The sequence below is a fragment of the Myotis brandtii genome, unplaced genomic scaffold, assembly GCF_000412655.1.
Source record: "Myotis brandtii unplaced genomic scaffold, ASM41265v1 scaffold931, whole genome shotgun sequence".
Taxonomy (NCBI): domain Eukaryota; kingdom Metazoa; phylum Chordata; class Mammalia; order Chiroptera; family Vespertilionidae; genus Myotis; species Myotis brandtii.
In genome coordinates this window covers 335,611-348,904 of record NW_005371843.1, presented here as the reverse complement: position 1 = coordinate 348,904, position 13,294 = coordinate 335,611, and the positions used below count along the sequence as shown (strand labels likewise).

Below are 13,294 nucleotides of genomic sequence, written 5' to 3'. Positions count from 1 at the left end.
ACACACACATAGTCCATGCCTTATCCTGGACTTGCCCAGACTTTATTCTACCTTCATGATTTTCTTAAATCAGTGGACCACATATGCTAGCGTTTATTTATTATTTTTTCTGTGAATCAGTTTACTTTTCATATTAATGAAAAATGTTTTAATTACCTCAACTACTACCTTTTATTGCTATAGCAACTAATATGTGTGTGTGTATTTTTCTAATCTGTGCTAAAATAAAGAAAGTGTGGGGTTTTTAGGTGTTTGTCTGCACCCCCCCTCCCCCGCAGTGACCTGGCCTCCAGTGTGTGAGTCCCACATTGGAATCACCGCTCCATCCAGCGCTCTCCCCTGGCCTCACAGTGTGGACTTTCCTCTGTGCCTTTGCACAGAGCACTGAGTGCTCTCAGTGGTGCCTCATTTCTGTTTATACCTGGTGAACTCCTACCCACCAGGGTGCCGCTTCCATGTCCCTTCTTCATCTGCTCTTCCAAGTGGCTGCTGGCCGCATCCTCTGATCTCCTGGCATCTGCATAGCAGGCGAGGACTGGCCAGCTCTGTCTTGGTCTTTGCAGACTATGAACTCCTCCAAGACCAGGAACTCATCTTCTCCCCTGTACCCTCTTTAACTAGCAAGGGCTCTGTACACAGTAGGTGCCCACAATTGTGGACGCGATGAGTCTGCTCTGATGAGAAATGGGAGTCTTCAATGTGGAGGGGTGACATAGTGCTAGAATGTTCATATATATATAATTTATTGATTTCAAAGAGGAAGGGAGAGGGAGCGCAAGATAGAAATATCAATGATGAGAATCATTGATTGGCTGCCTCCTGCACGCCCCCCACTGGGGATGGAGGCGGCAACCCAGGTATGTACCCTGACCAGGAATCGAACCATCGAATTGTGATTTCCTGGTTCATAGGTCGACGCTCCACCACTGAGCCACACCCGCAGGGCTAAAATGTTCTTTCTGAAAGTTGAGGATGGGTGAATTGTCCTGAAGAACAGAATTCAAAATGTACTTCTCTTTTTCCTAACTCCTTCTCTTCTGCTTGCTGTCTGCGTCCTCCCAGGTCATGAGCAGCCGTTTCCTGCCCTATGACAACATCGTCACCGATGCAGTGCTCAGCCTGGACGAAGACACCGTGCTCTCCACCACAGAGGTAAGCGCCCCACCCGAGGAGCTGGCAGTGGGCTCTTCAGGCAGGTGCCCCAAACTCGAGGTGCCAGCGCTTCTTTCTCCTGTGCTTCGGCCAGATTGGAACCCTGTTTCACACGTTCCTGCAGAGCTGGTTTTAATCAACCCAGTTCCTGTGCACACTTTGCACCCCTGGCACCCTGAGGGGGCATCTTCCCCTTTGTTTTCTCTGCTAATTGGCGCCTCATTTGCATGGCTGTACCTCACCTCTCCCCTCCTGCCTGCCCTCATTTTTTGTTTTTGAACAGCACAGCTGCTGGCAGGTGCGGAGAAGCACCAATGGGAGGCACCCGTGTAGCATCACCTTGCAACCACTCTGTCCGGAGCAAGCAGTCTGCTCCTGCCCCAGTTATCGTAATGCCTGTGTGGGTGTGCGTTGCCTCCGTTAGGGAACACTCCTCTGAGTTCTAAAGGCAGCTTTTCTGTCCTGGTTTCAAGTGCTCATTTTCTCTCACCCACATAAGAGCAAACGGTTTCACTTTAAGGCCGAGACGGCGATCCCTGCTATTTCAGACAGTCAGGTATGTGTGCCAAAAATAAGACCGCACGGAGAAGGTGTGAGGAGGAGAGAGCAGGGGAAAGACAGATATGGTAGAAAAGCAATTTTTACCCCTTGAATGAGTATTGATCTCTGAAACCTTACTTTAAACCATGCAGGGAACCAAAACAGTTATAGAAAACTGTAGTGTGTCAGAAATATGTCATTAATGGTGGCTGCTAAAAAGTGTGGAGACATAGCTACTTATCCCTTCCCCTCCCCCCTTTCTTTTTTCCTTTTGATTCATAATCATCTTTCTTTCCATGTAAACATGGACACCTCCCAGCATGTACTTTCCTGGACGCCAGGCTGATTCCCGTGGCCTGTTGCCCACATGGCCAGGACTCGGGGTTACCCTAAGCTACCAGTTAGTGACGCTTTCTTGAAATTCCATGGGCACTTCCCATTTCCATCAAATGGAGTAGAACAAACGTTATAAGCAATGTCAGCCTACATAACCCCAGTTGAAGCTCTATAGATACTCGGTGAATGAATGACTGGAGGGGGTGCGTGCTGAGGGGATGAAGGTGTGAACTCACAGCAGGAGAAAGAGGTCGGAGAAGCAATGCCTAATGCTCAAAGGGACAGGCAGCTGTGGAATACGGGGTGTGGGACACTCAGCTTGCTGCTTCCTGCGAGGGGAGCTGGCATTCCAGGAGTACATTCATTCAACAAGTGTTTGTTGAGGGATTTCTTTGTTCTGGTCTGCATGCCAGGTGCTTTGATTACACAGTTCCTGCCTGTAGCCATCAGAATCTTGGCAGCAAACAATTCAAATCAGGTGGTTCCAATGGAGGGATTTAGGATGATTTAGAGAGGTAGGTGGGTGGGATTACAGGGCTCCACAAGCGATAGTGAGGCACCTGGAGAGTAACAAGAATGGAAACAGCTCCGACCCCTGGGCTTGAAGGAGGCGGGGAAGGAGATGGTGTTTCCAGAGTCCCCGAGATATGGAACTGGGAGAAGAGGCTGCCCTACAGGACATGGAGGGACATGGCAACTGCCTGAACTCCGGTGCCAAAGCTGGGAGGGCACAGGGAAGAAATACCCTGACTTCTCTCTCCGTCTCACCTTCACTTTTCTGCTGATGGCTCCCACTGACCTAACCCAGTCAGCCACCAGCCGGCAAGGAAGACCAGGTTGTGCCGCACACAGGGTTCCCGCATCAGAGTACAGAGTGTGGCAAGAGGAGTAGAGAGTGGATCTCAGAGAGCGAACAGGAGAAGCATCCCATGGCCATGGCGGAATGTATGGTCGAGACAATGACAGCATACCCTGAAACCGTTATCCTATTCCCTGAAGTCTGGATGCATCACCGCTCCTCCTCCCTGGCACAAGGCACTTTGTCTCCCTCTAGGACAGTGGTTCTCAACCTTGGCTGCACATTAGAATCACCTGGGAATCTTTTTAAAATCCTGATTTCTGGGCCTCATCCTCCGGAAATTCTGTTTCTTTGTTATGGGGTGGGGCCACAACATTAGTAACAAAGAAACAGAATTTCCGCAGGATGAGGCCCAGAAATCAGGATTTTAAAAAGATTCCCAGGTGATTCTAATGTGCAGCCAAGGTTGAGAACCACTGCTCTAGGATTTGTTTTCCCCACCCCAAGGTGAAATGACTTTCAGCTGCTGTGATGCAGCCCGGTGCTGGTGAATTTCTTTTCAAACAAGAGCAGTCCCAGCCTCTGGGTGCACACGGGGAGGAACATGGGTTGTATGTGAAGTAATCAGAAGTCAACGTGGGTTGAAAATGATACGCAAATGTAAGAGGCTGGCGGTCTGGTTTACGGTAGCCGGGTGATCAGTGGAGTGGTTGTGTTGCCTAAAATGGTCCATGACAGGATTTCTCTTTTCTCTTTTTTCAGGTGAGTAGATATTGGTTCATTTTATTTCTTCTCTAAGGATTCTTAGCTTGTTTAAATGTCTCTCTGTGGCATTAAGGAGCGGTTTTTAAACAGGCTCCTTTAAAGGGTATTAGATGTAGTTGCTTTATAGTTATTTACATTTATCGGGGTTGCTGCAAATTCTCAAAAGAAAACAGATGTTGGTTTTTAAGAGAAAAGGCCATGAGCTGACCTTTGCCTCCTTTGATGTGTTAATGATCTGCATGAAAGCAGAACAATCCCAAGAATCATAGCTTTATCTGAATTTACTTTTGAGTTCCTTTGAAATGGCTTGAAACGACTCAGATAGCAAGAAATCCATGTGATGAAAACACCCCATTGGGTTCTCTAGTACTTTCCAGTGCGTGTTTCCTTTTCAAGAACAATGGGAAACCCTCAAGTACTGACAGTCAGGCTGATCCTTTGAGAAGGGCTGAATAATACACTGTCCCATCAGTCAGCGCCATTAGCATTTGAATGCCAGTGAGGATATGCAGATGATCATAACCTGATTTCAATTTTCTGGCACATAGTGTCCATTCCCCTGCTGTCTTTTAACTCTGAGATGCTCCATGCCCCACCAAGCATTCTTAATGTTGGGGGGGAAAGCTATGTTGTTAAGGCTTTCTTATCTGGAGTTAGGACACCAAACTCAATTTCATAAAAACTTGAATTTATGGCTGCTTACAAAAATGATGACTTGTGTCCTGGCCGGTGTGGCTCAGTTGGTTGAGTGTCATCCCATTCCCCTTCCATTCCCCGAACCCATCTGCCTGGGTTGTGGGCAAGATCCCTGGTAGTGGGCGTGCAGGAGGCAGCCATTGGATGTTCCACTCTCACAATGATGTATCTCTTTTTTCTTTTTCTCACCCTCTCCCTTCCTATCTCTCTCTCTCTCTCTCTCTCTCTCTTAAAAAAATCAATTTAAAAAAATGATGGCTTCTAATTAAGCCTCCCAAAATTCAGAGTAAAAAGGGACCCTACAATCACCCAGGCCAGTGTTTCCCAAAAAGGGGTTAGTGCACATTAGTTTTACACGGTTCATGGCGAGCATGTATTTAACTTAACACATACATTTACTTTAATGTTTGTTAGAAAGTAATGTGGTCAGTGTTCAAACCTAGAATTTTACTGACATCTTTACCTAGGAGAGTGGTTCTCAACCTTCCTAATGCCGCGACCCTTTAATACAGTTCCTCATGTTGTGGTGACCCCCAATTTCATTGTTACAAATTGAACATAATTAAAGCATAGTGATTAATCACAAAAACAATATGTAATTATATATGTGTTTTCCAGTGGTCTTAGGCGACCCCTGTGAAAGGGTCGTTCGACCCCCAAAGGGGTCGCGATCCACAGGTTGAGAACCGCTGACCTAGGATAAGGTTAGTGAGGAAAAGCAAGCCAACAACAAAAAAAGAACAGGCAGTTGAAAGAAAAATATTAAGTAACTCATTGAATGTGTGGTCTGGGAATGCGTACAATGAAAGCTTGGGAAATACTGATCTAGGCTTATTTGCTTTGTCTCTTCTTTTAATTGAGGTAAAATTCGCATACATAAAACTGACCATTTTAAAGTGCATAGTTAGTGTCATGTGGGACATTTACAGGCCATGTAGTCATTGCCTCTGTCTTATTCTAAAACATTTTCATGGCCCAAAAAGGAAACCCCATACCCATTAACCAGTCCCACTCCCTAACCTTAGGAACCACCAATCTGTCCTCTGTCTCTATGTATTAGCATATTCTGCATTTTCATGTAAATGGAATCATATACTATGTGGCCTTTTGCGTGTGGCTCCTAGCACTCAGCATCCTGTTTCAAGGGTGGTCCATGTTGCATAGCGTGTATATCAGTATTTCATTCCTTTCTATAGCTGAATGTGTGGATGTAGCATACTTAGTTTATTTATTCAGTGGTTCACAGAACTAGGGTTGCTTTCACCTTTTGGCTGTTGTGAAGAGTTTTTTGCTCTGCTCTTGAACCTCTGAGAGGTCACTGTGCCGAGACTTGAACGATTGGTGGAGTAAATGAAATCTTCATTTTCATTGCTTATCAAGAAGACGTAGAGCAAAGGTTGCCGGGTGAATGTGTAGCCTGTATAAGAGAGAAATTGCTTTCAATGCCGTAGCAACAGAGCTAAAAGAGAGGCTATGAAAACAGTACACACTAAATCTGAAACCAGTGGCTGGGGCTTCGATCCTGGCTCTGCCACTTACAGCTCACCCAGATAATTTCAGCCTGCATATACCTCAGCTTCCCTCTCTGCAATATTGAGAATAGAACATAACCTTTTCACAGAATTAGGCTTAAGTGAGTTAAACATGTAAGTACCTGTAACCATTGTAAGCATTACACAGTTAGGGGCATTGTATGGTAGTTCACTATTACTATTTTTATTTTTACTTTCTATATTATTTTATGTATCACCCATGGAATAATCATAAGAAAGTCAGATATGAGCTGACACATATGAAAATAGACTTTGCTAATTATAAATGTTAGTTTATAGCGTATTCAGAAATCCCTGCTTTGGGTTATTATAAGCACTGGAAAGTCATGTAGCTGCATTTCCTTTAAATTAATCCTGTGGCTTCCCCTGGCCTTGTCCTCACTTATTCTTAGTGATTTTTCACTGAGATTGCTTTTTCTAGCTGTCCCTGCCTAGAACCCGAGAGGCCTGAATGACTGCTTCTTTATGATGTGTGCTCTGTGTTCCCCTTAGACCTTGGGTGTGTTTGAAACATCTTTTCTGTCGCTCTCAAGAGGATGCTCTTCTTTTAGTCCCTTTGGCTTTGCTGTGTGCTGGTTATGATGTATGCTGGATATGCATCCTCTGGATGTACACAGGAAATCTCCCGTGTATAAAACAGACACATTTATGGCTCACGTGAATCAGGGGTCACGTGCGCCTTCAGGTGGGAGGGAGGAAGCAACTGCTTTTATGACTTGTTTTCTAGCTTGAACAGACTGGATTTCTAAAGGCCCTATCAGCAAATGTGGGGTTTCTTCTTCTTCTCTCATTTCTGTACTGAAGTTTCTATAACAGAAAACATTAAAATGTGCATAATTATGGGGCAAAATGTCAAGCAGTCGGTTTAATTTGCTGATGAGTACATGGAACCAGTGTTTCGCAACAGTGGCGGGCTTCAGGTTAGGAATTAGCAGGGGAAGGTAATGTTTTGTTGACATTGTTAACGCTTGTTGATTGCTTGTTTGGCCTGTGTTCTGCCTGCAGGTGGATTTTGCCTTCACCGTTTGGCAGAGCTTCCCCGAGAGAATTGTGGGGTACCCAGCGCGTAGCCACTTCTGGGATAACTCTAAGGAGTGGTGGGGGTACACGTCCAAGTGGACAAATGACTACTCCATGGTGTTGACTGGAGCTGCTATTTATCACAAGTGAGGAATTTGCATGTCTCACGTGCTTAGATTTTTATATACTCCTTGTATTCGTTTCTGACTGCTGTATAAGTAGGAACTTGAGTCAAGTCTTGTGAACAACATTAACGGAAATTCGGTTGCATCCCCCTTTAAGTTTTGTTGATGTGACCAACATGTGTCTTTGAAACCAATAAAATCTCTTGGCTTATTGCATTTCCAGTAATTATGGTAGAGTAACATCTCCATGTCTGTCTTATATTCTAACAAGGGAGACACAATATACATAATCGTTCTATAATATGTTAAGGTGAGAAGTTACATAGCAAAAAGGCAAAGTAGAGCAGAGGCACCCAAAGAGAAGGGGCGGATTTGGGGTAAGATTGCCAAATCAGTTAGTGTTCCTGACTCAAATGTGAATGAAATCCCCACTCTTCTGCCTTAGTGAGGTAAACACACCAATCTTAACCTAATCTTTTTAGTAAAGAATAGAGGCTTTTGCCATATCAGGCATAGAGTTGAAATGCACAAGGTATAAACATTTAGGTTGGCAGAACCTCCATCTCAAGATTATACCTCTCGGAGGTATAATTCATTGTTCCCCATAGTTCATTGTCCCCTTTCTTCTTGCACTGCCACTTAGTGAATCTGATTCATTCAAATGATTTAAAAAAATATATTTTATTGATATGGGTTCTGCACAATGATTCACCACCAGATTAATTATGGTTTTGCTCTCTAACTGTTGAAATATATGGTTTATAGGCCACAAAAATAGAATAGTATATTGTTGGATTTGGAGTTATGGGATAATCTTAAATACAGTTCTGATTAAACCAATAAAAATTGTAAAGCAGCTTATAATAATATATAGATTACGTGTAAGTTTTCTTGCCATCTAAGTATCCTGTTTCTTATCAACCAGCCTGATAATAAAGTTAGGAAGTTAGGCTGGGCAAGCTATATCTGCATGTATCTCTTTACCTTGTCTCTTTATCTTTATATAGGGATAATAATAGTACTTACATCATAGGTTCCTTATAAGGATTAGATGTGGCATTTGTTGTAAAGTACTTTAGAATGTTATTGGGTATACAGGGTGGGGCAAAAGTAGATTTACAGTTGGGAGTACACAAAACATAGAGTTTATTCTTGTATTATTTATAAATTATTGTATTATTTTTCATACAAATAATTATAAATTTACTTTTGCCCCACCCTGTATAGTAAGTACCATAAGTCATAGTTATCATCATCATCCATGATATGTGTAGGGATCCAAAGAATGGGTATATGTTTTCTGACAAAGAAGACCACCATATATAATGATGGCCCCTCAGGAAATGTCTTTGGTTTTTACAGATATTATCACTACCTGTACACCCATTATCTGCCAGCCAGCCTGAAGAACATGGTGGACCAGCTGGCCAACTGTGAGGACATTCTTATGAATTTCCTGGTGTCTGCTGTGACAAAATTGCCTCCAATCAAAGTGACCCAGAAGAAGCAGTATAAGGAGACAATGATGGGACAGGTAAGAGGACTCTCCTTCCTTGTTTTGCTTGCTGGTGGTTAACCTGAAGGTAATGAGGAGTCACTATTCTTCTATGAAGCATAATGAGGGGACATCAGAAAAACAAAATGAAAACCCACATCTAAAGTATCTGAGAGAGTTTATGGTTGGCACATGGATAATTTGGAAGGCATAAGTCCAGGGTATCTTTATGTCAAGATTATGTATATGACCTACATGGTAGCATCAAAAAGATATATCTTCTCCAGAGTTAAAGACCTACAGAGACTTTATGTAAGTTTATCATCAGTGCTTTATTTAACAAATAGCTAATAATACTCTCAACACAGCCTTCTGGTGGTTGTTGTTGTGTTGGGTGAGCATCATGATGGTACACCAGGCCTCACATTTATAGAACCAGCATTTATAAGCTGCAGGCAAGTCATTTGCCTTCTGAAACTCAGTTGGCTGATCTTTAACATGGAAATGGGGAGATCTGCCTCACAGAGTTGAGAAAACATATGAAAGATTTTATAAAAGTAAAATATTGCATTGAGTCATAAAAGTTTAGTACTAAAGATACTCACCAGGAAATATAATCTAATTTTCTCTTTTTATAAGTAAGGAAACTAGGACCCAGAGGAATTGAAGTATATTGCTACAAGTTGCCCAGTGTATGAAAGACAGAACTGGAAGTTGAATCCCAGGCTCTGTTATTTCTGCTGCTTGTACTTCCACTACCCCCCAGCCCCCGGCCCCGGCAGGGTCCCCTGTCAGGATGATCTGCATATATTGGCTCAACTACCCCTTATTCATCCTGCACAGAGCTCAGTACCATAAGTAAGAAGTCAGAAACCTTAATAAGATCATTTAGATCTACTCGAGTTAAATCATAGATTATCATCCAACAGGATTTGAGTCAGCCATAAAAAACATATTTTTAACATGGTTATGTCAGTTCCATTGTTTCGGGTGTTCCATTTACCTTGTTCTAACAGTTATTGAAAATCATTTACAAATCTAGCTTTTGTAAAGGAAAATTTAGCCAGGCCTCACAATTGATCGTTTTTCACTCACTAAATTTAGTAAGAGCAGCAAATTGATAGGATTCTAAGTTTACAAAATGCAGTCATTCAGTAGTCACTGAACATGTATGGTTTATGTCAGGTACTGTTCTAGGTACTGGTTATGACACAGCTGCTATCCTGAGTAAGCAAAAAAGTCTAGTGGAAAATTCTATTTTCCTCTTACTACTAAAAGAACATGCAAGAGGATTTGCAAGAATGTTTAATCTTTAAGGCTGAAAGGCTATTCATATTCAAGCAAGATGTATTGAGTGTTTTCTGTGTGCCCAGGTATTTTCATATATATTATCTCATTTAAGGATACAACATTCCTATAATATTGTTTGCTCAGCAAGTTCTATGAACTTCCCTGAGGTTATATGCTGATTAGGGGTGGAATTCTAATGACACATGATTTCTTAGGGGTTGGTTTAATGCCCTTCTCATAGATTTGCCTAATTCTACCAAACCAATATTTCTAATAATTTTGCTCATCTTTTGAGGACAAATCTAAATTTAGCCTTAGGTCTCACTAGATGTGTCTAGTTAAACATGTACTGTATTTGCCCCATTCTTCCCATCAAACACATTTGTTTATTGAATGTTTGTATGACTAGTGAATTCAATGAATATCATACTTGAAGATTGTACTTTTATTACACTACAAAGATACCCTCTCTAATATGTTGGTTGACTCAAAATAAAATCTAGAGACAAAAAAGTTACCTGAGTGATCCAATGGACTTTTTACAAATTAAGTCAGTGTCAGTCATTCAAGGTCTAAAAAATATTTGTTAGGTCTCACTAGATGTGTCTAGTTAAACATGTACTGCATTTGCTCCATTCTTCCCATCAAACACGTTTATTGAATGTTTGTATGACTAATGAATTCAATGAATATCACACTTGAAGATTGTACTTTTATTACACTACAAAGATACCCTCTCTAATATGTTGGTTGACTCAAAATAAAATCTAGAGACAAAAAAGTTTCCTGAGTGATCCAATGGACTTTTTAAAAATTATTTTTAAGAGAGAATAAGAATGAGCTTACGCTCTTGTTTGCATGTGTGTATTTAGCATTGAGGAAAGTAGCATATCTTAGGAAAACCAGGATCAGTGCTTGAATTTTTTAAGAGAGAATAAGAATGAACTTACGCTTTTGACAGTATTTCTATTTGCATATGTGAGCACTTGCCCTTGGTCGTCTTGCCCTTTGGGAATGAGTGGACCAATCCAAAAGCTCATACCAACTTAGGAACAGTGACATGTCTTTGGGACTGTCTCCTCTGTTCTGAACTCAACTGCTGAGGTTAATTTGATTTACCAAGCAGAGTTATCCTAGTATAAGTGGTCAAGAATGGAACGCGAGTTCTGTCCCTTTCTAGCCTTGAACAAATAATTTTAACTTCCCTGAGCCTACTTCCTTGCCTATACAGTGGGGATGTGAGTACGAGGTAGATAACTTGACCAGGTTGTTGTGAAACTCATATGAACTTCACGAAAACACTTAAATCATATTTTGTTTGTTTTTCTGCTGTTCAGAGGTAACTTGACATTTGTATTTACCTTCAAGCATGTTGACACTTGTTTTAAAGTGACTCTGGGTGATTTTCACAGTCAGATGTACCTTCCTATTCCTATGACAGTATTTTTCTAACAATGCACGAGGATTCGAGCACAAGGATCACAAACACACACACACATACACACACACACACACACACACACACACACATCACTAAACAGTTGCCTAATGACATAAATGAGTTTGTGTTCTGCTCCCATAAAGGTTGGGCAGCCCACCTTTTCCTTGTTTCATAAAAAAGTGGTTTTAGAGACATTATGCATAGTCCATCTATTTAAATTTCAGCTTTCAGGTCATTTAAGGCTTTCTTTTAAGTCAGTGTCAGTCATTCAAGGTCTAAATATATTTAACCAACCTTAGGAACAACACAGAGAGCTAAAGAGATGGTATCCATCCTCAACCAAGTAAACAAAGTTTTAGAAAACTGTCTTTGAAACCACAAACACATTGTTAGTCATAATATTTGATCCCAAGTGCAAAGAGAAGTTTATATTTAGTGACCATAGTAGTGGAGGTTCAACTGGTAAGTCATTTTACTGAGCAGAGAATTAGTCATTCCATGTGGGCCATTGTTTGCATGTGTGTATTTAGCATTGAGGAAAGTAGCCTATCTTAGGAAAACCAGGATCAGTGCTTGAATGTTCATCAAGCACAAGGATGGGGAGGTTTGGGGTCCAGGCCTGACTTGGTTTTCTGCATTGTCTCCATCTCACCTTGCCCTTCGATCACAATCTTCTTCCTTGTTTTTCTCTTTTCCCCAGACTTCTCGGGCTTCCCGCTGGGCTGACCCTGACCACTTTGCCCAGCGACAGAGCTGCATGAATACGTTTGCCAGCTGGTTTGGCTACATGCCGCTGATCCACTCTCAGATGAGGCTCGACCCCGTCCTCTTTAAAGACCAGGTCTCTATTCTGAAGAAGAAATATCGAGACATTGAGCGACTTTGAGGAATCCAGCCAAGTGGGGGAGGGGAAGCGAGAAGGGACTGGAGTCAAGCTGCTCTCTCTTCCCAGTGCAGATCCACTCAGCCGCGGGGCCAGATTGTGCCAAGTAGCCAAATAAACTTACATGAACAGAATGACACAAAAACAAACAAAAAAGGCCAATGAGAACTCGACTCCTGGCTCCTGGGACTGCACGGGACTGCTCCAAACTCACCTCACTGGCTGCCATGTCCCAAGACTAGGTTGTGTACAGTTTAATTATGGAACATTAAATAATTATTTTTGAAATGATTGCTATGCAGGTTTAAACTTTTTTAATGATCAAAACTATTAAAAACCAGAGTTCTTTCTTTAATCAAAATTGTGTTGGTTGTGACTATTTCAAAGCTGCTGCTCCTCTTCCCACAACATCATTGCCATTGGTCATGCGGGGTTTCCCGCAGTTGCTAAAGCTCAGACTTTATGGGCCACACAATAAGTCCCTCTGTCCAGCGTCAAGAAATAATTAAACATAAGTTAAGACAAATTCATTAGTCAACTCTGCCAGTGCAAATTGTTTTCCACTTTGAATTTGCAGATCCACTTGAACTTTATTCTCTAAAATGTCGCTGCATGAGAGAAAGTATTATGACTTCAGGTAGACAGTTCTAACTGAAAACTTTGAGATCTGTAAGTATGATCATCTTCTTCATTGGGGGTTGGGGGGAGCTAGAACCAAGAAAACACCAGTATAATGAACAGATGTTCAGTTTGCTCAAGGAACTATCCAAACAATCACCAGCAAGCATGCTAGTGGGATGGGAGTAACCCAATTCTTTTCAGAGTTGGGGGCTAGATGATGCATTCACCCATGGACCTGCATCTGCTTACAGCTGGGAAAAGCTTTGGTTAAAGGCAAAGGAAGTATATTGAGAATGAGTATATGGAGAGGAACAGGTTATTTGCAAGACAGGCTCTTCCATGCTTGTGAAAACCTCAAGTGTCAGAGCTTCTCTATTGAGAAAGAAGGAAGAAGGTATCAATTCTCACCATTGAACATGAAGATTGTTGAGAAGTAACCTCACTATTGGGACCTGGAGACCATTTTTGGTCAAAACATTCTTGTTTTGAGCAAGAATCTGGCACCCAAAATAATCAGAAACAAATGTGAATGCTGTCTTACTTCATTTTCATTTTTAAATCTGGAGTCGTTCAGTTGT

The 13,294-nt window shown here is 41.9% G+C and overlaps 1 protein-coding gene across 2 annotated transcripts in view; it reads left to right on the top strand.

Moving 5' to 3' along the window:
- The window catches only part of EXT1 (exostosin glycosyltransferase 1), a 272,669-nt gene extending 260,213 nt beyond the window's left edge, over positions 1-12,456 (top strand). The window contains exons 8-11 of one of the 2 annotated variants that reach the window (XM_005885852.2): positions 1,063-1,152; positions 6,847-7,007; positions 8,349-8,520; positions 11,913-12,456. In XM_005885852.2, coding sequence (XP_005885914.1) covers positions 1,063-1,152; positions 6,847-7,007; positions 8,349-8,520; positions 11,913-12,098 — 609 coding nt within the window. In that variant the 3' untranslated portion in view covers positions 12,099-12,456. Of the gene's footprint in view, positions 1-1,062; positions 1,153-6,846; positions 7,008-8,348; positions 8,521-11,912 lie in introns of those variants that run through there. The other variant, XM_014533035.1, reaches the window with a different exon arrangement.
- Positions 12,457-13,294: the final 838 nt, after the last annotated feature.